Source organism: Pelobates fuscus, chromosome 1 (genome assembly GCF_036172605.1).
Source record: "Pelobates fuscus isolate aPelFus1 chromosome 1, aPelFus1.pri, whole genome shotgun sequence".
NCBI classification, from domain to species: Eukaryota; Metazoa; Chordata; class Amphibia; order Anura; family Pelobatidae; genus Pelobates; species Pelobates fuscus.
The window spans coordinates 455,532,955-455,557,648 of record NC_086317.1 but is presented as its reverse complement, the minus strand read 5'-3'; the positions used below and the strand labels follow the sequence as shown (position 1 = coordinate 455,557,648).

General features: G+C 39.6%; 1 protein-coding gene across 1 annotated transcript; it reads left to right on the top strand.

Annotated features, from left to right (window-relative positions):
• On the top strand, positions 1–19,499 carry ENDOD1 (endonuclease domain containing 1). The gene is made up of 2 exons (XM_063430613.1): positions 1–480; positions 17,187–19,499. Exons 1-2 carry the CDS (start codon positions 199–201, stop codon positions 18,246–18,248), a joined length of 1,344 nt encoding a protein of 447 aa, XP_063286683.1. The 5' UTR covers positions 1–198; the 3' UTR covers positions 18,249–19,499.
• Positions 19,500–24,694: the final 5,195 nt, after the last annotated feature.

Below are 24,694 nucleotides of genomic sequence, written 5' to 3'. Positions count from 1 at the left end.
CCTCATACTGCAGCACTCAGCAAGCTGCTATCTCTCTCTCTCTCTCTTTCTCCCCCTCCTCCTCTCATCCTCTGTCTGTCTCAGGGAGGGGAGCGGCCCATAGCTCACAACAAACCCTCCCAAATTCCTGTCCTCGCCCAGTAGCTGCTGCCTCCTTCTCCCTGGCAGGTGGTGAGTGAGCGTGGGAGCCTCAGCAGCATGAAGGCAGCAGCCCTGCTCCTCTTGTGCCTGGCATCCCTGGATGCCAAGCTGGTGCCAGACAGCCAGGAGGGCTTTGCAGAGTGCAATGACTTCTTCTACCAAGGCAGCCCACCCCAGGGCTTCACTGACCCTTCCTACACCAAGATCTGCCAGAAACACAATGGGGACCCCCAATTTGCTACATTGTATAGCACCAAGGACAGGATCCCCCTATACTCTGCCTTCACCTACAGGGAGGGGGCTGCCAATGATGGGGGCAGCTGGCTGATTGAACCCCAGGTAAGTGCACCCCCCTGTCTCTATAACCCCCATGATCCTGCACAAAGCATAAATACATTTATTATAATTAATATTCTCAGTGATTGCATTATTAATAGCTTTTTAGCCTCACTCCCATCATGATGTAATGTATGGATTGATGGCATGACTTGTACCAATGTTATATTTAATATGTTTTAAAGAGCCATGTACACTCAGCCAGGGATGGCCATAAAGTGCTTTTGTACATCTACTGCTCAATTAGAGCTGCATTATGGAAGGGGGGTGGGGGGGTCTGCTCTAGTACCAAGTATTCATTCATAAATGCCTGCATACTCTGTTTGCTTATGTATAGTACACAAAGAATTAGGCTAATATTTGTATACATATATCTGAAATAGTTTGAGATCTATTTGTTTAGTTTATAGCTGGTGCAGGCCATTAATGCAGGGTTTTATATAGGAAAATCTACTGTCACAGAGCTGGGTCTGATGGCCAAACACCACTCAGTTATTCACTGAAATATGGTGCTTTGTGCAGTTTTCTCAAGCATGTCTGTCTATTTCAGGGATCAATTAATGTATTGCAGTAGAATGCAAAAATCATGTGATGACTAGTTCAATGGATAGAGAGGCATGTTCTACATTGCTGAGTAGGTGTGCAGTAATGTATTGTTGCTGATCAGGAAAGGTGGCATTGTTACAGTTTATCAGAGAGCTGCACCCAATTTGTAAATAAGCCTTAGGATAACCTGAATCAGGCCAAATGCGTTCACAAACCCTAGATCAGAGACTGGTAACCATGGGAAACTAGTCCACAAAAGCCAGTGTTGGCTATCACTTCCCCAGGCACTGGGCTGCCCAATACAGCAAAACTGGTTTGATGATCAATTTTAATTTGCAGAGATGTAGCAGAGCGGTTGTGAATCAATGCAAATCCAGAAGATTAAATCAATAAATCGCAAATGTTGCTTACATTGTAAGTTTTCTTTTTGTAAGGGTCCCTTTAACTTTTAAGGCACTCTTTGTGTTTTAGAGATTGCTTTTTTAGGTATTACACCTACCTATTTAGAAAAGGGGAGGGGGAAGGGTATAATTAAAAATTCCTAACATAGCACTGAAAACCCACAATCTAACAGGATCCTCTGTCCAAATTAATATATAACACAACACACACACATATATATATCCCCTTGTAAGTGACCATCTATTTTCTTTACTGTATTAATAAGGAGCTTTAAACAATACGTAAAATAATTTTGTTTCCTATAATATTTTTCTTTATTGTGTTAATAAAATTAGTAGCTTGTTAATGCAGCCTACTACACAATTCAGATAGCAAGCATCTGATCACAGCATTCTTTTTCTTTCTTTTTTTTTTTTTACATCTTGATGTTTTTGGGCTTTTTTTCAGTCTATTGATCAATCCTGGTAGAAACTAACCTTGATCCTTGTGTATGTCATTAGAGGCCTTTACCGTGCCTGAATCTGATTATGGCTCCATGCAGTGCGCATGCAGAATATCACCATGAATTCTGTAAATCAGATGATCTTACAAATAGAAATGTCTTTAAATGAGGCATTATTTAACGAGGTGGTGACATCACGTTAGTGTGTCATGTTAAAACACAAAAATCTGATGCACTGCTTCCCATTTTATGATGGTAATCCATTCGCTTTGATGTGAGACAGCTTGTTTTAATAAGGAAAAATATTGATGTATCATGCTGAAAAGAATTATCTACGTTTATCCATCCTTGAGTGGCTGTCAGATGTCTGTGCGTCTCTCTGTTTCTGTTGCGTGGAAGCTCTCACAAGTATTCTGGATTGCCATGAGATTGTTTCACTGACATTCCAAGGGGCTAAGGAACATGTCAGCATTCCCAGAGCTGTCATGCTGTGGTGGTGGTCATTGGTGCACGTTTACAAAGCATTCATTGTTGCTTTAATCAGATCACCCCAGAAAGGGTTTCCAGCTCATATGTGCCAATTTCTTTGTAAGGAATTGTTTAAAGAATCTCACCAGTCAACAAAATAGCACAATCATTCCTATAAACTTATTGCAAATGTTGTTTTTGTTAAGCAACCACCTAATAAGAGTTACTGTGTTTCCGTACTGCCATGTTTAACCCCTTAAGGACCAAACTCCTGGAATAAAAGGGAATCGTGACATGTCACACATTTCACGTGTCCTTAAGGGGTTAAAGGGTAAGATGAACTGTCATGTTGGAAAGAAAGGCATATTTTTTTTATTTAAAAATAAATAAGTAATAATCCCCTCAATCCCTAACCCCCTTTAAAAAAATAAAATAAGAAAAAATAAAATTGCATAAAATAAGACTGCTCTGGAATATGAGGCAAATTCCAAAATGCCCCATGATTCCCTGTGAGTGACCCATGATTGCGCAGGGCCTCTCAGTGATGGGTGCACAGATTGCCCAGACATTTAAAGAAGGTAAATGTACCTTATACTTGCCTCTGCAGCCCCCGTCCCCTTACTTAACACTGGAGACGCTTTGTTCTATGACTCCTATCACTCTGAGCTGGAGAACAAAACTACAGGATATGGCTCGCAGGAGTACCCCGATCTAATGTAGCTATTTCCGTAAACAATTATACAATTTGTAGTAAGCCCATTAACCCTAGCTTTTGCACTAAGAACATAAATGTTATGACACAGTGTTGTTATGGTTGTAGTGCAATTATATCATTAGCATTTTAATCCTTGACGTATAAAATACGCTATTTTGGCCACGTCATTGGACAGTTATCTGCACAGACGTCATTTATTTTAAAAGCGTTTGGAATTTTATGTGAACAAATACTACCCTCCTATTTCCATAACTTCTGATATTCATAGTTCTAATAAATCCATTACAGGTTATGTAATTCCATTCAATCAGAGTGCCTCCGACACTCCACTAACCAAATACAAATACATTTTTTTTTAAATCCCCAACATACTCACAACAGTAAAACCATTGAAAGTTGAAGTGAATAAGTGATGGCAGCAGGGTGCACTATGGGAAGGAGGCAGTGTTTGCTCTGGGCAATGTTCTGTTGGGTAACCTTGGGCCCTGTCATTTTTTTGGGGGGGAGGGGGGGGGGCATGTATTATAGAAGCCAAATACACATAAAATCATCCCTTATAACTACCTAAAGGAGGTTGAATTACAGCCTTTTACCGCGATTTATAGATTTATACGAGATACATTTGTAATAGATGCTTTTCCTGTTTGAAAAACAATATTTTAAGGATATATTGCTTTACAGTTACATTGGTGATGGTTTTTTCTTTTTTTTTCTTTTTCCCATGGCACGAAGGAGAGAACATGTTTATCATTATGGGAGAGCTCCTTATTCATAACGCTGTCATCCAGTGTTGGGTATTCATAATGTCATTACTGACATTCTCCAAAACCCAAGCTCCATTATTCATATTGTTACTGTAATTGTGCAGCAGTGCATTGTGGGTTTTTAAGATCATCGGATCCTATGTTCCTGCCTTGGAGATAGAATGCCCAGCTATTCACCATTGTTACTCTCCAAACAATCACAGTGTCGTATTCTTCCTTTCTCTCGCACAGACACTCACTCTCCCCGTTCATAGGCCACATGCTGTTTTATTGGTCACAGTCATCCAGAGGTTGCAGAACGAGATTGCTTCTTCTATAATGACCTGTTCTTTCAAACTGTCTCCACCCTCAATGGACACTTTCCCACAGGGCCTATGTGTGAAACAAGAAGTTGTAGAGATTTGACATGCAAAGTGCAATTTTTAAGTCAAAGTAACTGAGCTGGAATACTTCTCACCAGGTTTCCTATTAATCCTTAAAATGTCTTTGTTTTTTAATGTTGCATGATTGCATAGACACTGAATGCACATTAGGTACAATAAGCAAACAGATCATTTAGAATGTAGATATAGTTAAAGCATTTTACTAACCTTATTACCTATAGGGCTCCAGTCTTGGCACAGCCGCAACTCCTCTGCTGGCTGAATTCATCAATACTGATGATGCTAATGCGAGAGCGCTGCATATTGCAGAGTTGCACCAATCAGAAAAAGCAGTGTTTACACTGCTGCTCCTACAAGGACCGTTACTTTGCCCCAGAAAAAAGAATTAAGCTGCAGTGGTTCTGGTGTCTATAGTGTCCCTTTAAATTTTAAAGGGACACTATAGACACCAGAACCACTGCAGCTTAATTTTAAAGGGTCACTATAGGAACTGAAACAATTTTAGCTTGATAAAGCAGTTTTGGTGTGTAGATCATGCCCCTGCAGTCTCACTGCTCAATTCTCTGCCATTTAGGAGTTAAATCACTTTTGTTTCTGTTTATGCAGCCCTGTGGCTGTGACTGACACAGCCTGCATGAAAAGAATGGTTTCATTTTCAATTACATTGAAACTTTAAAAGTTTTTATCTCCTGCGCTGTAAATTGAACTTTAATTACCTAGAGGAGTCTTCTGTGGTGTCTAGCAAGCCATTAACAGAGCAGAAGATTAGAAATTCTAAATTACACAGAATTTGCAATAAATAAGTTTAAACATTAGATGACTCTTTACAGGAAGAATTTAAGAAGGTTGGTGTAACTCACCTGCAGGGGAGGTGTAACAAGGCTGCATAAACAAAGTGATTTAACTCCTAAATGGCAGAGAATCCAGCAGTGAGACTGCAGGGGCATGAGCTATGCACCAAAATGACAATTAAGCTAAAGTTGTTTTGGTGATTATAATGTAATTTTAAGTATTGTGATTAATTTATTTTTATGTTTTAAAACAGTGAATCACACTATGTTTGATTAATGCTTTGTCTAGATAGAAATACCCATGTAAGGGTGAGACAAGTAAAAAAAAAACACACAAAACAAGCACACTTGTAGCATGTCCATGTTCATCTAAACATCATATCCTGGTACCCATTGGCATGCAAGAGACCCGGCATAGTCACTCAGTACTTATGTAGTGCATGCGGCACTGTGAGGGCTAAAGGGACACTCCACTGCCGAAATACAAACCAAATAAAAACAACTGTTCAGTAGGTATAACCCCCAATTACTACATGCATGCAATTCATTATGCATTTTTTTTCATTTGTGGTCTACCCATGTTGTTTATTTGATCAAATGCCTGTGTGGCCTGCTGTATGTAGGTGATACTATTCACACTGTCAAGAAGAGAATCAGAAAGACTCGCTCTTGAAAAGGGCATTGATAAATCCCCAGTGGCAAAACACTTTAGACTATTAGGCCATAGACATAGAACACATAGACGCCGCATTGTGTGCTGAGCGGCGAGGAATGCGGCCGCCATCTTGGACTAATGGGGTAGGGGTATTACTAAGGGGTAGGGGTATGGGGTATTAAGTGCCCCAAGTCCTTCACATACCTTTTGTGAGAAGGACTTTCTAAGGGTTCTTCAATAGCTTCAGTAGAGCGGCGACCGGTCCAAGATGGCGGCCGCATTCCTCGCCGCTCAGCACACAATGCCATAGACATGTGGCGTCTATGTGTTCTATGTCTATGCTATTAGGCCACAATGTAAGCCAACCCGCCCAGTACAGGAGATGGGGGGGGGGGGGGGGTTCACAAAGAAAGATGAGTAAGACAGTGGTAGACCAAATGGATCTTTCTGCTCAATAGTCTCTTATGGAAAGGTTTATATGAGGGTTAAGCACTTTCTATAATCATTGTCCAGAGTAATAGTGTTCCCTTCCCCTCCTTTTTTTTTGCGATTTATTTATTTATTTTTAAATTTATTATATTTCTTTTTACATTTTTCTTCAAATTTTTTTTTTAATTCTTTATTTTTTTTTCTTCATTATGTATATGTTCATTTTTTGGCTTCTGGCAGGGGGTACACTGATCGTGGCAGATTGTGTGAAATATTGTATATCGGCATGCGTGCTGTGTATCAGTGCCTGTGTGTCCACATTGAGACACATAAAGTTATTCTTGGACTGGCCGAGTGATATCATTACACACGTGCATGTTCCTTTGTACTTTTTAGTATATAAGGTTGCTGAGATGCTAATGTGTGACGTATAAAGAAACAAAAGGAGGAATCCGCACTCTTATCTGGTCCTGGTGCATTCAGATCTGGGACTGGTTAACCCCACTCCAATGCTAAAACAATACATGTAGAAACATAGAAACGTAGAATGTGACGGCAGATAAGAGCCATTCGGCCCATCTAGTCTGCCCAATTTTCTAAATACTTTCATTAGTCCCTGGCCTTATCTTATAGTTATAGTTATCTCTATCCCACGCATGTGTAATCCAGGCACTCAGGATCACTTATGCAGCAGTTTTATTGGAAACTTAGGAAAAACATGTAACGCTTCGATCTCAACTGAGATCTCTTTCAAGCTTGAAAAATATCTCGGTTGAGATTGAAACGTTGTGGGTTTTTCCTGAATGCATGACATATATGCATGTTCAATAACGCTGTCCTGATTGACTTTCTCCTTTGAAGGGAGAGAACATGCTTTTTTTGCCCATTTTATTGCTATGTACCATCGTCCATTATTTATTTATAAATTATTTTACCAGGATGGATACATTGAGATTTCTCTCGTTTTCAAATATGTCCTAGGTTTCAAGTTTGTCCTGGGTAACCGGGTTTTCTTTTACCCTGAGAGTATACATGCATCCAGAACATATTTCAGATAAATACTTGGTAAAATTTATAATTGCTTCTGTATTCTGTATTTTCTTCTTTTGAGTGTGTATTGTTTTTATAATAACATTTTTGGGTTGTTTGGGATCCCTCTCGCACCTGTTGCACTTGTATGGATGAGTGCACGGTCTAATTCCTTTTTTGCCAATGAGGCAGGTGCTCTGGTCAATTGCTGCCTCTTGAGTCTAACTCCACTGATCTAACCAAACCAGGAAGTAAAAGGACCAGTTGTCTACATGAAAGCCAGGTGGAAGTAACCAGATTAATTTCTAAAAGTTTAAATGTCTATTTAAATCTGTACGTTTTGCAAAATGAAAAAAAAGGACACACTCGTTACACATAAAGCTTTATAGCAAGCTAACATTCTTTAGGGGCCTTGAGTATCCCTTTAAAGAGAAATATACTCGAGTCATGTGTGTCATCAGGAACAAATTATTGTGCCCTTTTTTTCCCCACAATATCTTCCTTCTGAGGAATAACTCACTGTGTTTGGGCTAAGTCTGCATATAATAAATCTACAAACTAACTTTTATCTGTTCTAAATTTAATGTTCTAATTTATTAGACTCGCTGTTGATTTCTGCAGCAATAATCAAACCAGGATCTCAAACATTGAAGTCAGCAGAAAATCAGGAAAACTGGAGCTGTAATTTCAGAGAACTTGCATTTTGATCAAGTATGCCTAAAGCTGAAGGGCAGGGCACTGCTTTTGGCTGATGTCATCATTACTGATGGTCTGTCTGGCAACTGACCCTATTTAATAGAATTAGGAACCTTCCTAATTAGAAATCCATATTACTGTTATAGCAGTAGGCTGCTCTGTTCTATTACCTGACAGAAAAGTTGAAAGGGGTTTTGAGTGATAGATGTAGCCATTAAGTAATTTTGCAACTCAAATTATCACCTGCATTGCTTCGATTAATGCAGGTACGGGGCCTACCACCATTCCATATACAGTTTCGTGCAACTATTTTTGGTTTTAATGTTGAGTGTTTAAAAACAGTCTTCAAAGGCTGACCTTTCAGAAACTGTACAGTGTTTTTTGTTTGGTAATTTTTTGGAGTGGGTGAGCATGTGGGGGTTGTGATATTAAACCTGCTGGCGCTATATAAATAACAAAATAATATTACCCAATCACTTGAGAATTTAAAACTTTACGCGTTATTACAGCAAAACTGCAATGGTACTACATTCATAAGCTCTCGGACATAACTTTGTGCGCTTTTGCAACATAGAGTACAACTGTGTATCATTCGCTGTAACTCCGTGACGCCCAAGGCTCTGGGTACATTGCTGAACCACCCTGATCTAATATGGACATCTGGTTTGATTAGCAGAGAGTTCCAGTGCCCAGGATCTTAAAAACTGTCTGTGTAATTGACACCGCTGAATATAACCTTGAAAATCAACTGTACCATTCTTTTCAAATGGTGCTGTTATCTGTTAAATTGACATTAAAGAATTTGCAAATGATATCACAATCCAGACACAGATAGGGAACCCACTGTAAATAGAAACATTGTTTCATTCTCCTCCTATTCTAGAGCGTCCGCCTGCCCATGGACTTTGGCGTACTATTTGTAACTCTTTTAAACAAAGTACTATGTAAGGACCCACTTGTGAAGTTACAATCTAAAGGGAAAAACATGCATTGACACAATGTAGCATGGGAGAAACATTATATTAATCGTATCGCAGGGAATGCAGCATGGGGAAATCATTATTGATGAGTAACGTTACTTCGATTAAGAAGAATGGTCTATAAAGTAAGGCCTCGGTGGGACACTGTGTACAGGATGTTACTCTTTGTGCGTGTGGGTGGTGTAAGGGGGATGTTACCAAAATTTCAGTTGCTTAACTGATTTACAGTAATTTTATTGAAACTTGCCATCAGCCATTAGAACTCTGTGTGTAACAATTAGCAAATGTTACAGTTACATCACAATATGGCTTATGGAAAACACAAATAATAAGAATGTGGTTTTATTTTTCATAGCCACGGATTGGCAGACTTTCAGTCCTATAGAATTTCATCCCTGTCCAGAATCCGTCATGTAGAATGTCAGCCCTGTTTACAATTATTCATGTAGAATTTCATCACTGTCTAGAGTGTCATATAGAATTTCAGCCCTGTGTATAGTTTGGCATTTTTAAATTTCAGCCCTGTTTTGAAACCACCATAAACATTTCAGCCCTATCTGGAATATAGAATTCAGCCCTGTCTATTGGCTATATAGAATTTCAGCCTTCTCTAGAATAAGACTTATAGAATTTCAGCAATAAAGAATTTCAGCCATGTCTAGAATCAGCCATATAGCATTTCAGCCCTCTACAAAACTTCATTTAGAATGTGTGTCTTGTCTAGAATCAGCCATATAGAATTCCATCCGTGTCGAGAATCAGCCATATAGAATTTCATCCGTGTCTAGAATCAGCCTTATAGAATTTCATCCGTGTCTAGAATCAGCCATATAGAATTTCATCCGTGTCTAAAATCAGCCATATAGAATTTCATCCGTGTCTAAAATCAGCCATATAGAATTTCATCCGTGTCTAGAATCAGCCATATAGAATTTCATCCGTGTCTAGAATCAGCCATATAGAATTTCATCCGTGTCTAGAATCAGCCATATAGAATTTCATCCGTGTCTAGAATCAGCCATATAGAATTTCATCCGTGTCTAGAATCAGCCATATAGAATTTCATCCGTGTCTAGAATCAGCCATATAGAATTTCATCCGTGTCTAGAATCAGCCATATAGAATTTCATCCGTGTCTAGAATCAGCCATATAGAATTTCATCCGTGTCTAGAATCAGCCATATAGAATTTCATCCGTGTCTAGAATCAGCCATATAGAATTTCATCCGTGTCTAGAATCAGCCATATAGAATTTCATCCGTGTCTAGAATCAGCCATATAGAATTTCATCCGTGTCTAGAATCAGCCATATAGAATTTCATCCGTGTCTAGAATCAGCCATATAGAATTTCATCCGTGTCTAGAATCAGCCATATAGAATTTCATCCGTGTCTAGAATCAGCCATATAGAATTTCATCCGTGTCTAGAATCAGCCATATAGAATTTCATCCGTGTCTAGAATCAGCCATATAGAATTTCATCCGTGTCTAGAATCAGCCATATAGAATTTCATCCGTGTCTAGAATCAGCCATATAGAATTTCATCCGTGTCTAGAATCAGCCATATAGAATTTCATCCGTGTCTAGAATCAGCCATATAGAATTTCATCCGTGTCTAGAATCAGCCATATAGAATTTCATCCGTGTCTAGAATCAGCCATATAGAATTTCATCCGTGTCTAGAATCAGCCATATAGAATTTCATCCGTGTCTAGAATCAGCCATATAGAATTTCATCCGTGTCTAGAATCAGCCATATAGAATTTCATCCGTGTCTAGAATCAGCCATATAGAATTTCATCCGTGTCTAGAATCAGCCATATAGAATTTCATCCGTGTCTAGAATCAGCCATATAGAATTTCATCCGTGTCTAGAATCAGCCATATAGAATTTCATCCGTGTCTAGAATCAGCCATATAGAATTTCATCCGTGTCTAGAATCAGCCATATAGAATTTCAGCCCTCTACAAAACTTCATTTAGAATGTGTGTCTTGTCTAGAATCAGCCATATAGAATTTCATCCGTGTCTAGAATCAGCCATATAGAATTCAAATCCGTGTCTAGAATCAGCCATATAGAATTTCATCCGTGTCTAGAATCAGCCATATAGAATTTCATCCGTGTCTAGAATCAGCCATATAGAATTTCATCCGTGTCTAGAATCAGCCATATAGAATTTCATCCGTGTCTAGAATCAGCCATATAGAATTTCATCCGTGTCTAGAATCAGCCATATAGAATTTCATCCGTGTCTAGAATCAGCCATATAGAATTTCATCCGTGTCTAGAATCAGCCATATAGAATTTCATCCGTGTCTAGAATCAGCCATATAGAATTTCATCCGTGTCTAGAATAAGTCGTAAAGAATTTCAGCCCTGTCTAGAATCAGCCATATAGCATTTCAGCCCTCTACAAAACTTCATTTAGAATGTGTGTCTTGTCTAGAATCAGCCATATAGAATTCCATCCGTGTCTAGAATCAGCTATATAGAATTCCATCCGTGTCTAGAATCAGCCATATAGAATTTCTTGAGCATTATATTGCTCTTCCTGGATGATATAAGGATAAAACATATTTAACGCAACCAATGTGGAGTGCACCGATGTTATGTAACCAAAACATTGATCCGTATTCTGAGATTAAGACCAAGAGGATGGCGGCTGATCGTACAAAACTTACTTTGATCATGATATATTTTTCTGATATCCTCTTAAAAAGAGGATTTTTGGTTTGTTGTGTTCAGCCTTCTTGTATTTATAGATTCCGTCAGATCTCCTAACATAATGTAAATTAAGTAGCTGTTACTAGGAACAGATATTATGTGTCACCAATGTTACACAATGTTATCAGTGGTTGCGTGAATGGCACACACAGCATGGTATTATGTCAGATTTAATTGCCAGGTACACTAATGTCAAGGCCTGTACGCATGGTTCTCTCTGTAGGAGTTGCCTCCTATTTACCTCTCAAAAAACACCATAATTAGGCCTTGTACCAGCTTTATCTAAGTTTGTCTGCTCTGCCTAAATATTTTGAGAATATTAACTTCAGATCATACCTTACTATGTCTGCTGAACACAGAGAAGTGACATGTTGGTGTCCAGTATACTCCCCCTCCACCCCGACCTTCACATACCATACCTGGCTTTTCTATAATCCGTATAATCGAGCCTGATTTACTTGTAGGTGTTGTCTATCTAGTATACAATTATTACACATGTGAGAAGTTGTTATATTACTAAGGCCAAAAGCAGTCTCCTCTGGATCTTATTGCACTTGTTAGTCTAGTCTGGCTATTTTCTTTTACAGAATTTTAAAATAGTACTTAACAGAGACACCCTTTATTTATCACTGCTCTGCACACATTACATACTAGAATGGGACATGCTGGGTTTTAGAGCATCACTCACTCCCCCCAGGCAGTTAACTCTTTAAAGGAGCAGTCTTGGAATGCTTAACAAGCTGTTTTTGCACATTATAATTATTGGTGTTTAAAGCTGTTATGTTATCATTCTAAACAGGCGTCTTGGACAGAGGGTGAAACCCTTGAGGTGCGCCCACTGACTGAACAAGGTGTTGAAGTTCTGTGTAGACTGGATTGCACCAAATTTATATTCTACTGTGTGTGAATATAAGAGGCCGATAAATAATGACCGAAAAGGCACATTTTTTTTACATTATATTTTTTTTTACAATCAATATTTGTTTTACTCTGGATATGCCCATTGCAGTGAACCCATTACAAACACATTGACCTAAACCAGGGGTTAAGACATTGTTTGCCAATAAGTATCATTGTCTTTGTCATTCTCCACATGGAGGCCCTAGGTGTTCGCAATCGTCCTTCCGTAGTAATAAATTCTGTTTTTGATGTTTTATTCCCCATAGTTACATGTCAGTGTCTCTAATGTCTCTCTTGTCAATCACCTTTCTTCGACTCATTGACAATGTTGTGAGTTATAACGATGATTTTGCTGCTCTATTTCCCAAACTAAAAGCACTTAAGGACTTTACTGCACCTTTTTCTTGTAATAAAAAATGTCCCTTGCATGTCTTTGTGCTGATTAATCCGTTCCAGGAGAAAAACGTGTTTTAGTATCTTTTATCGGCAGCTTTTGGGTACGTTTCAGTCTTGCTTGCATTTTGTTTTAAATTCTCTTATCTCCGCAATGCAGTATTCTTTTGTTGTAGAGCTGCTATTACTACGTATCTTAGAATCCACTTTTACCAGCTGCAATAGTTTTGCATTTTTAGAAAACTATTTTGGGATTAATTATTTCATGGCATTATTCTGTTATTAACGTGGAGAATAGGAATGTAACGAGAAATTTCCAGTTGGCCTCACTTTCCAATCAACGTACTCTTCAACCTGAATATTGCACAATGGAATAGTGTGACTATTCAAAGATCATCTTCTTAGAAGGAAAGAGCACATTCAGGTTTTAATATCTGCCTACCGAACCTACCAAATGAGCATAAGTTCTCTTGGACCCAATACTGATACAACTAGGTCATCAGACTGACCATAATGTTACTCTAAAACGCCCATACTTCTCTGCTAGCAAATTATGAAAATTGTGGTTTAACAACATATTGGCTGAGTAAAGGGTAAAAATCTTGTCTCTGCCTGTGTCTCTTCCTCCTGCGCCGTCACGGCGGTGGTGTGACATCACGCGTGGTGTTTGCCCCGCGCACAAAAAGGCTTCCCCATGAGAAAACATTAATTCAATGCTTTCCTATGGGAAATGTAATGACGTCCTCATGCAAAGTGTGAGGACGTCCAACATCATTTCACGGAGTAATACTCCGTTAGGCACCAGGAAGCACCTCTAGTTGCTGTTTTGGTGGACTTAATTCTGCAATGTAAACATTGCAGGCTTAAACCGACAGGGACCCTGCACCCAGACCTCTTGAATGAGATGTTTAATTTTAACATTATTCCCTCAATAAATTTCATCTTGTCATAACTTGTTGTGTTTCATTGTTTTTGTCCCCCCCGTTGATTCTAAAGCATTTCTAAGCGCCATAATGTAATGTACATTCAATTTTTCCATTTGTACAAGATCGCACTTGTAATATAAAGTGACATGCAGTATACAAATGAATTTACCCTTAGCGCACACACACACGCCAACATATCAGTCGTCTTGTAACTAATTTGCTCCTAATCTGCAAGTCTAATTGGAAGGTGAAGGAAGAAAAATATCTTGGATTTTAAAGGGTTTCTATGGTGTTAGGAATACAAAGCTGTATTCCCATCATTATAGAACCCTCTGTAACCCCCTCTCTCGAGCCTCCCCAACCTCGGCAGCTAAAAGTTTAAAAATAACCTTTAGTCACTTACCTGATCACAGCACTGGGTTTTGCTCTGACGTCCTCTGCCAGGAGGAACGAGCGAATGTACATGTGCTTTGAGCACATTAGGCCCTCCCCATAGGAAAGCATTGAATCAATGAGATGAAGTGGTCTGGGTGATTATGATGTCCCTTTAAATCAGATGATCCAGCAGAGGGGTGAAGATGTAAAAGCCACAATCCTCTTTTTAATATAGCCTGTAATGCACGCCCCAGAGAAAGCATACAATTCTTTCTTTAACACATCACATTTAATGTGCATATTAATGGTGTTTTTGAGCTGGGGTGTGTTTGAGAAGACTCTAAGTGCACATTATTTTTTTTTAATTATTATTTTATTATTTATATAGCGCCATCAGATTCCGTAGCGCTGTACAATGGGTGGACTAACAGACATGTAATTGTAACCAGACAACTGGACGTACTGGAACAGCGAGGTGGAGGGCCCAGCTCAATGAGCTTACATTCTAGAGGGGATCTGTAGATTCTTCAGAATTAATAGTTTTAACATTATAGTAGAAAGAAATAAGATGTTCTGGGGGGGGGGGGGGGAGAATAAACAGCAGCCAGTGGCGTACATACCAGGGTCGCAGGGGTCGCGGCTGCGACCGGCCCACCAGGGGGCCCGGCCGCCCCTGCGACCCGGTATGTACGCTCTGGGCCAGCCTCTTCTCCTGGGGGGGCCCAGGAGCCGGCCACCTCCGGGCCCCCCGAGGCTGGCCCTGCTTACACCCGGCGGCCGGCTGGTGCGCGAGGGAGCACTCTCCCCTGAGTGCTTCCTCTTCAGCTCCCTCGCGCACCGCACTGATACCGGAGCCGGAAGATGATGTCATCTTCCGGCGCCGGTATCAGTACGCGGCGTGCGAGGGAGCTGAAGAGGAAGCACTCAGGGGAGAGTGCTCCCTCGCGCGCCCGCAGGACCAGCCAGCCCGCCGGGTGACCGGCCCCCCCAGGAGCCCAGCAGCACCACTGGACCCCAGGGAATCCCCTCAGCACTCCAAAAGGTAAGGAGGCTGGGGGGATTAAATTAAAAAAAAAACATGTGTAAGTGTTAGTGTGTGTGAGTGTTAGTGTGTGTGAGTGTTAGTGTGTGTGAGTGTTAGTGTGTGTGAGTGTTAGTGTGTGTGAGTGTTAGTGTGTGTGAGTGTTAGTGTGTGTGAGTGTTAGTGTGTGTGAGTGTTAGTGTGTGTGTGTGTGTGTGTGTGTGAGTGTGTTAGTGTGAGTGTGTTAGTGTGAGTGTGTTAGTGTGAGTGTGTTAGTGTGAGTGTGTTAGTGTGAGTGTGTTAGTGTGAGTGTGTTAGTGTGAGTGTGTTAGTGTGAGTGTGTTAGTGTGAGTGTGTTAGTGTGAGTGTGTTAGTGTGTGTGTGTTAGTGTGTGTGTGTTAGTGTGTGTGTTAGTGTGTGTGTGTGTGTTAGTGTGTGTGTGTGTGTGTTAGTGTGTGTGTGTGTGTGTGTGTTAGTGTGTGTGTGTGTGTGTGTGTGTCAGTGAGTGTGTTACTGTGTGTGTCTGTTACTGAGTGTGTGTGTGTTAGTGAGTCTGTTTGATGTCTGTTAGTGAGTGTGTGTTTGTCAGTGAGAGTGTATGTTTTGTAAGTGAGTGTGTATGTATGTCTGCCGCTGAGTGTGTCTTTGTCAGTAAATGTGTGTGTCTGTTAGCTAGTGTGTATGCATTTGTTCGTGAGAGTGTGTGTGTGTGTGTGTCTTCAGCACTTACCTTTCTCCAGCGCCGGACTCCCATGGCGCTGGGGATCCCTCCGCCTCTCAGCTCCGAATGCGCATGCACGGCAAGAGCCACGCACGCATTCAAACCGCCCATAGGAAAGCATTACTCAATGCTTTCCTATGGACGTTCAGTGTCTTAAAATGGCGGAAGCGCCTCTAGCGGCTGTCAGTGAGACAGCCACTAGAGGCTGGATTAACCCTCAGTGAAACATAACAGTTTCTCTGAAACTGCTATGCTTTCAGCTGCAGGGTTAAAACTAGAGGGACCTGACACCCAGACCACTTCATTGAGCTGATGTGATCTGGGTGTCTGTAGTGGTCCTTTAAGTGTGTGTGCATCTGCATGCAGTGGCGTACATACCGCGGTCGCAACCCCTGCGACCAGGTGCCCGCCGCCATGTGTTGCTGCCCCGGCCCGCGCAGAGTAAGCGCGAGGGGGGGGGGGCCCACGGATCAATTTTCGCACCGGGGCCCCATGGGTCATGTGTACGCCACTGACAGCAGCTAGCTAATTATGGTGTCAAATGGACTTCCATTCTGTTCTAGCGTTGAAGGGCAGCCTGTTCATTTCTTTGTAGTGGATAAGCATATTTCATTGCTCCTGGGAAGAGCTAATGTATGATTGCTAAAGGCTATTATCGACCACACTGGGACTGCGCAGACCATCAGAATATCTGTCATACTTAAAGGTTGATAGCAAATCAATATTTTTTTTGGGGGGGGGGGGAGGGAGGAACAGGGCAGGAAATGACATTTAAAACACTTATGTCTCTTACTGCTGTTTAAGTAGATGCTTTGTGTATTATTATTATTATTATTATTATTATTTTAATAAATGTAGATCATAATGGATATTCACCTTGTTGGTGCAGTATCAGGTTGTAAATGTGCAAAACTAAATATTTTTATGTATAGGTTGAAAGTTATTTAAACTTCTTCATAGATGAGTCTTATTTGGGCTCCATAACTATTTTATTGCTGTAGCAATAGAGACCATTAACCATCTTGGCGGTCCAGATAGGCTGTGGGAATAGCTGCTCCGCCTCAAATTGATGTATCGGCATTCCATATTTCCTTGTGTTTTTCTAGAGATTGAGGGATGCTAATCTTGTCATTTATGGATGGCAACATGCACAACTGCTTTGCCCACTTCCAAGATCTAGATTTATTTCTAAGATGTGTTACAATGTAACACATCTAATTAAAATAGCAATACGTTGATGACTCCGTAGAAGCTTCACTCTTGGTTAATTAAAAAAGTTAAGAGATGAACTACATGTGTTATTCATAAAATGCAATACTAATCATCCCTTTTTGTTCATATTTCAGCTGGATGATGCTGAGAGCAGTCTGGAGGAAGCTACAAGTGGAAGTGATGCCTCAGAGAAAATTGCAGGTCTTGGTACGAACCAAGCACTTGAAGATGATTATGCTTCTTCGGAATACCAACCAGGGTCTCTCCTTCCCAATAGTCCAAGCATGCTCACTAATGCTGTGCCGTTCACAGAGAATTTCAAGGAAAAATGGGCTTCAGATGTTGACCAGTTTATCAAAGAAACTTTGCTACCTTATTGCTCAAATGGAGAAAACCTACATCTCATTGCTGGTGCCATTCCTTCCAATAGTAAGATCAGTGACAAGGTGACCGTTCCAGAGTTTGTGTGGCTTGCCGCTTGTTGCAACATTCCCGATGCCTGGTCCACGGGAATTATCAAAGGAACTGTCGATGTAGATAATTTAGAAGACATTACAGTGAAAGAACTTGAGAAGAATTTTCTTGGTGGTGCCAAACTATTTTCTAACCAGTGTGGTGGAGGCAGGTTACCCCCGGAGAGGAGAGAAGTATCTGACGCCTCTTCTCAAACAGACGCTGAATCACAAGTTAAAACATCAGGACCTTTTTTTAAATTCATTCAGTTCCTTTTCTGTATTGTATATGAAATTTTTAAAAATGTGTTTTATCTGGTGTGGTTCTTTGTCAAGCAGATCTGTAACCTGGTACTGGGAAGACTCTATTGGATCTGGACTTCAGTTACTACCTACGTGTTTGCACTAAGCAGTGTTTTGTTGAACATTCCATGTGATGTTTTCCGTGTGTTTGGAAACATTGTATGTGGCTTTGTACGAATTCTTAACAATGTTTTCTCGATTGTATGTCTGATACTGAGGTTACCAGCAAGGTTTGTCTGTGACATTGCAAGTTTTCCATACAATACACTTTGTGCCATACCAGATGTTGGCATTGACATATTGAGCGGATTATGGGGTGTGTTGGCTCTAGGCTTAAATGCTGTCTTTGGCGCATTTGGTGGTTCGTTCTCTGTTGCAAGCTTTGCAGGAAGCAGTTTTCTCCAAAGGTTTGTAGGACAGTCAGATGGATATGAAGCTTGAAGTATATTACAGCTTTTGGAAACAATAATACTCATCAATTTATGTGCTAGCACTTTACTGCAAATCGGTTGTAATTCCTGTTGGAGTCATACCAAATTACATTCTTATTTCTGACCATGTAACTCCACAGGATATAAACTTGTTCTAGCTGCAACACTAATGCTGGCTTTGAGGTGAAATGTCTGGAATATCCAGCTAGCTTCGATCGCATTTTAGAGACTTTAACCCCTTAAGGACACATGACATGTGTGACATGTCATGATTCTCTTTTATTCTAGAAGTTTGGTCCTTAAGGGGTTAAAGTGTTGTTTTTTTGTGTGTTTTCTGAGCGTGCGTGCGTTTAGTCACTCATGGCACGAGTCTGATTGCATCCTATTGTAAGATCAGGCAATTCTTTGTAGGGAGCATGGATCTCAATTCATAAGATGTCATTTTGTGACCTCTCATTGTCCTTTGTTGAAATGTCATTCATTGCCTTTTTAGATAAAAGTGCAATAATGATACATGGTCAGAGGATTACTTTTTGTGAAGCTCCAGAAGTGCCACTTTTGCTTAAAAAATAAAATTCATTATATATAAAAAAAAAAAAAAAAATTGGTGTCTAGGGCTGTAAATTACATAGTCAATGGTAACAGTTGGACGTCTAGCGGTGCAAGAAGAATGCAGGTATTCTGTAGTAATATAGAAAATTCCTAATTTTTAATGTTCCATAGTCTTGGAGACCAACAACATGTATATAGGCGTATGTATGTAATATATTGATATATAATCTAAATTTCTTAATTTACTCTGGTTAGCAACTCAACTTCAGTAAAATCTTAGATCAGAATGATTTTTCACGTAAGAGTTCACGGAAAAATGAAAATGTAAGGAAACCGTTTTTTATTATCCTGGTAGTGTCTCTCTATTTTTTAGGTACTATTTCTTTCTGAATATGTGCAAGTTCCAACTTGCTTAGAAATGTACAGCTATAGATTTGTGTACGTTTAGTATACTGAGCTGTAGAATTCCAAGCTATATGGAAAAACATGTTCCAGGTACTGTTGTGGCGTGTACGTTCTAGAAGTAGCTTTTGTGCTGTAATAGTGTTCATCTTTTTCATAACCAGTTGTATTGACTGCTTGCTATATAGTAAGAGGCTGTATTATAGACCTGCAACAAAAACGCAAAAATAAGAACTTACAGTGAGGATGTACTCCGAGGCATCAGTATTCGCAATCTGGAAGCTGCAAAGTGCCCCCCCCCCCCCCCCTATTGTTTTGATGCTATATTATTTTTTTGAGTAGACTTTGCCAATTGGCAGTATTTTTCTAACAAGTGTCAGCATGTTAAAGAACAAATGTCAATCCTTGTTATACAATTACTCTGTTCTTAGTGTCACTTCTATAATTCGGTCTAAAAGTTCTTGAAAAAGATGTCTGTGGGTTTTCATTTAGACCAAATCTAATTTTGGCACCCTGACAACTTAAAAATGGAAGTATTACAAGCATCTGTGCAATTATCTTGGTGTCTTAATAATAATAATAATAATATAATATTGTAGGGATTTGTTTTTAGGTGGACTTTGGATCACAAATTTCTTGACTTTCCTGTCTTCTCTGTCATTTACGATCTGTGCCAATGCTGAATGCAAATTCCGCCCTATTTCGGTTTGGACCTAAATCATATTGACAATTGAAATTTTATTTAGTATTATCAGTGCTCCGAATTCAAAGTCCTTTGTTTACAAGCTAAGCCCTAGAAGTTACTTGCCTCTGCAACCTTGGAGGTCTATGATATATTCATCAGGGGTTAATTTCTACTAGTCAGTGCTAAATTTTAACTCCTCAATGACTACTGGTGTGTGGAAAATGTGAGCTCTGGTTTTATGCCATTTGCCTCTTAAAAGACACAAAGTCAAGAAAATTGCATCGTTTAAATACACTTTTTTATTTTTTTTATCTGCTGCCAAGTCATACTTGCAGAGACACCCTCGGAATTCTCCTCCACCAGTGAATTCATTGGCCATAAATAGGGCCTGTGTCTGTGTGTTTTATTTTCACATTTAAAAGCTTAAAGTTCAATATATTCAGGACATTATCGCAGCTTTCATGGAAATAGCAGGTTTCCAAATATCTGTTGTAATAGATCTACAGTTGAGTATGAGAGGAAAGTATTAATAAATGTTTTACTTCGTTTAAAATGTTCTTCTTCATATCTGATTTTTTTTTTTTCTTTGCCCACTGATGATTCATATTCTGCAATTGACACAATACATTTTGTGCCCATTTCTGGAGACCCTCTTGCATGCAGAATCTAGTTAATTTGGATTTTTATATATTTATATTTATATATATATATATATATATATATATATATATATATATATATATATATATATATATATATATATATATATAGCAAGCGATCATTCAAACTCCAGATGGGAATGATGAGTGACTGATTAAGGGAAAAGTACATTAATCTATAGGATTTTATTAGGTGACCTCTTGCTTTCCATTGTGGACTGGGCAATTGAAAAAAAAAAAAAAAAGACATCCATAATTTTTCATTGCAGTTCGCGTAATTTACTTTCAAATCCTGCCAGTAAAGTTGCAGATGCAATTTAGTTCTGCTATGGATCATCTAAGTATGCCATCAACATTTATTTGTGAACGATTTAGTTGCTAAACTAAGTATGCCTGAATTTGGTATATTTGTTTTATAGCACCTATGAACTTGTGGAACTTACTTAACCCCTTAAGGACCAAACTTCTGGAATAAAAGGGAATCATGACATGTCACACATGTCATGTGTCCTTAAGGGGTTAAAGATCGCTATAGTGTTAGGAATACAAAATTTTTTTCCCTAACACTATAGGAACCCTCGACTCTCCCTTACCACAGGTGATATAGAGGATTAAATAACTTACCTGATTCTAGCGCCAATTTCTCTCTTCGCTGGGTCAGGCTCCTCCTCTGCTGACATTAGCAATTGGGGGAACCTAATGTGCAGTGAGTGGTGAGCGCATTAGGCAGACCATGCACACAGACCACTTCTTTGAGATGACGTGGTATGGGTGCCTGTAGTGTCCCTTTAACCCCTTAAGGACCAAACTTCTGGAATAAAAGGGAATCATGACGTGTCACACACGTCATGTGTCCTTAAGGGGTTAACTTAGTTGACGAGTTCTACAGAATAAGTTATCGGTTAAGAAGAATAGGCATATTAGGGTATATTTTTTTTTTTTTTTTTTTTTTTCTTCTTCTTTTTTTTTTTTTCTGGAGTTTGGTTCCATAATCAGGATTCTTTTTGTTTCATTTTGGCTTATTATATGAAAGAAATTGACAGATTTGTATTCGAGTACGTGGATTATTTTATTATTACACCTCCCCTCTACTTCTCAGTCTGTTTGATGTATGCATATGGTATTGTTGTGTTTTTAGTAAATAATAATTCAGACGTTCTGTTAAGCACATCTATGTTGCCTTGTTGATTTATGAAAACTGCACGGTTTGTCTTTTTTGAGTTGTTGCATTATTTATGTTCTATTTTGCACTGATTTCAAACCAGGCCAAAACACAGAGAGAATATTTTATCTTCCTTGTTTTCATTCATGTATATTAAGTCATGCATATATTACAAAGCAAAATGAAAAATGTTGTATAAATTTATAGTTTTGCATTTTTATTTTTTGCGTTCTAAGCTGTAATGTTAGTTATGCTTAACACTTCAACAGGTATATTGATGATGTATAATCTTACATGGAAAATTTTAGTCAGTTCCACTGGAGAACGTTCATATTGTCAAAACCTGTCAGTGATCTTATTTTGTACTGTTAACTACCGTTGTGCAAGGTGGAGAGGGGAAGCTTTAGTAAGTAACCAAGGACTCGATATTCTATTTAAGGTTTTGGTAAAAAGCTTATTGGTCAGCCATAGTAGTCATAATTTTCAGAATTTGAAACACAAAGTTTGTCTAGTTCAGAGATGTTAAGCGTTTATTGCCTTATGTTGTGTCCATTGCAGTTGGCTTTCAACACTCCAAATAATAAGGGTTGTGGAGCATGACAGTAGCCACATGGACCAGTTGTTTGCAATTCCACAAACGGCTCATTAGCTGTAATACTGTAGAATAGTAATGACTGATCTGGTAAGTGGTAGCATATTAGAATTGTTTGACCGTTACCATATCCACATGCTGTGGCCAGTAGAAAAACACAACATAACCTGTCCATAACAATTTGTCCGATAGAGCTTCAATTTGTACATGTTATTGAAAATAATTTTACATTAATAAATAGATCCCCCAAAAAACAGTCTCTGTTTTTTTGGTTTTTTTAAACATATTTATTTAAAGTGGTTTCATTATTAAAGTGTTTATGATATAATTCCATAAAGACATCTTAACGCACCTGTAAATAAACAAGCTTTAAATGTGACTACAGATTTAATTGAATATGTTCTAAGTGTTCGTGTTCTGTGTACAAGAAACTTTTAATGTAGGTGCACTGTGGTATTTAGAACAATTTAAATTAAGAACCATAATCACTACAGCCCAATGTACTGGTTATGGTGCTGGGAAACCACACTAAAAGTCAGGCAGTCAACACCGTCAACACATCCTTGATTTCTGATAGTAACATAAATTCTGCAGGTGTTTAGACAGATCATTACCGTCAACACCGTCAACACATCCTTGATTTCTGATAGTAACATAAATTCTGCAGGTGTTTAGACAGATCATTATCTCAGCCAAATAATTAAATCCGTATATGGATGAAATTGATATAGCCATTGTGAAAGGGGAATTTATGCTGTAGATATAGTAGAAATGGAGGCTGATCACACAGAGGCACTCATGAGACCTAGGTAAGCGTCACGGTTTAAATACTTATTGTGGAATGGCACTAGGGGACCACTGGCACCATAACCACAAAAGCAGGTTGTATTGGATATGGTGCTTAGTATTCCATTAAAAATGATTAAAATTAAGTGATGCAACTTCTGTTTTTATAGATACTGATTGTAACGGACCGTTTCAGCAGACAAGGGGTTAAAATCGTTTAGGCGATAATCGCCTTTTCAAAGGCAGGCACAGCTACTGTAGAATCACCAAAACTCACGAATTGGATATAAGTGAATGTACCAAACTCCCGAACTGCATACAAGGGAATAAGGTAGCACTCCAAACTCCCGAACTGGAACCTCACGAATAGCTGCTAGCAGACGAACAGGAAAAGCTCCCAAGCGGCTTACACTCCTGGTAATCAGTCTCCATCAGCATACAGTGAATCCCCCCAAGAACGAGACAAGGCTCCGTATTGAGGGTCAAGCAGTGGTCTGTTTATTGAGGGCTACCTGCCCCTGTATTTATGCAGGTCTCCCACCTGGTGGACACTCCCCTAGGGGACCAGATGGAAGACTGTAACAATGGACAGACAAGTACCAATTACAGACATACAGCAGTAAAACATCCCCACAATGCATCCTGGCTTCCTCTCCTCTGCCCTGGAGATAATTGAGGAGTAATTCAATTATCTCCCAGGACAAAGGCAAATCGCCATTATGCACGTGGGGACACAAAGACAGACTATCACTTTAAAATATATAATGGGACAAATGGTACAGTAGATATATACATTTAACATATCCCCAGATAGCTCAGGTCTGAGTGCACATTATTAGGTGAATGGCACTCAGACCACACGAATACAGTTTAATCACCATGGAGCCAAAGTCTTTAATTACACGAAAAGGCTCCATGGCAGGCTATCTGGGTACTTCCACATAGATTGGGATATACATTCAAAGTCCCGAATGCTCCGCCGTTCGGCTCATGAACGGAGCTGAAAACCCGTAGGTTGGTAGGTCAGCGGTGCTTGGCTGACACAGTGTCCGGGTTTGGTGCATGAAAGCCGGGCAGAAAAGCGCTGGCTGCCCGGGGAGCTCCAGAACACCGCAATCGTGTGGCGGTTAGGTGTAACCGCGACCACCCAGTAACAATCAATTAAGCTGCGGTTAACCGCAGCTACTGGGTGGTCAATTGCCGGCACATGCTCGTTAAGCCGCGGTTAACCGCGGCTTCAGGGAGGTAGATGGAGGGCACACGCCAGCTTCTGGGTGGCCAACTGACGGCGCCGGCCGGCTTCCCACGGCTCTGGGGAGGCTCATAGAAGGCTGTTTTGTTTGGTAGATAGAATCTACCGAACGGCTGTGCATAAAGGCAGAAATAAATCTTTCTGCACAGTAAAATTAACCCTTTAACCCCTTCAGGACCGGCCTGTTTTTGCGATGTTTGTACGTTAAGGACCAGAGCAGTTTTAACACTTTTGTGGTGTTTGTGTTTAGCTGTAATTTTCCGCTCTCTCATTTACGGTTCCCATACAAGTTATATATTGTTTTTTTCAGGACAAAAGGGGCTTTCTTTACATACCATTATTTGTATTATGTCCAATATTGTATTT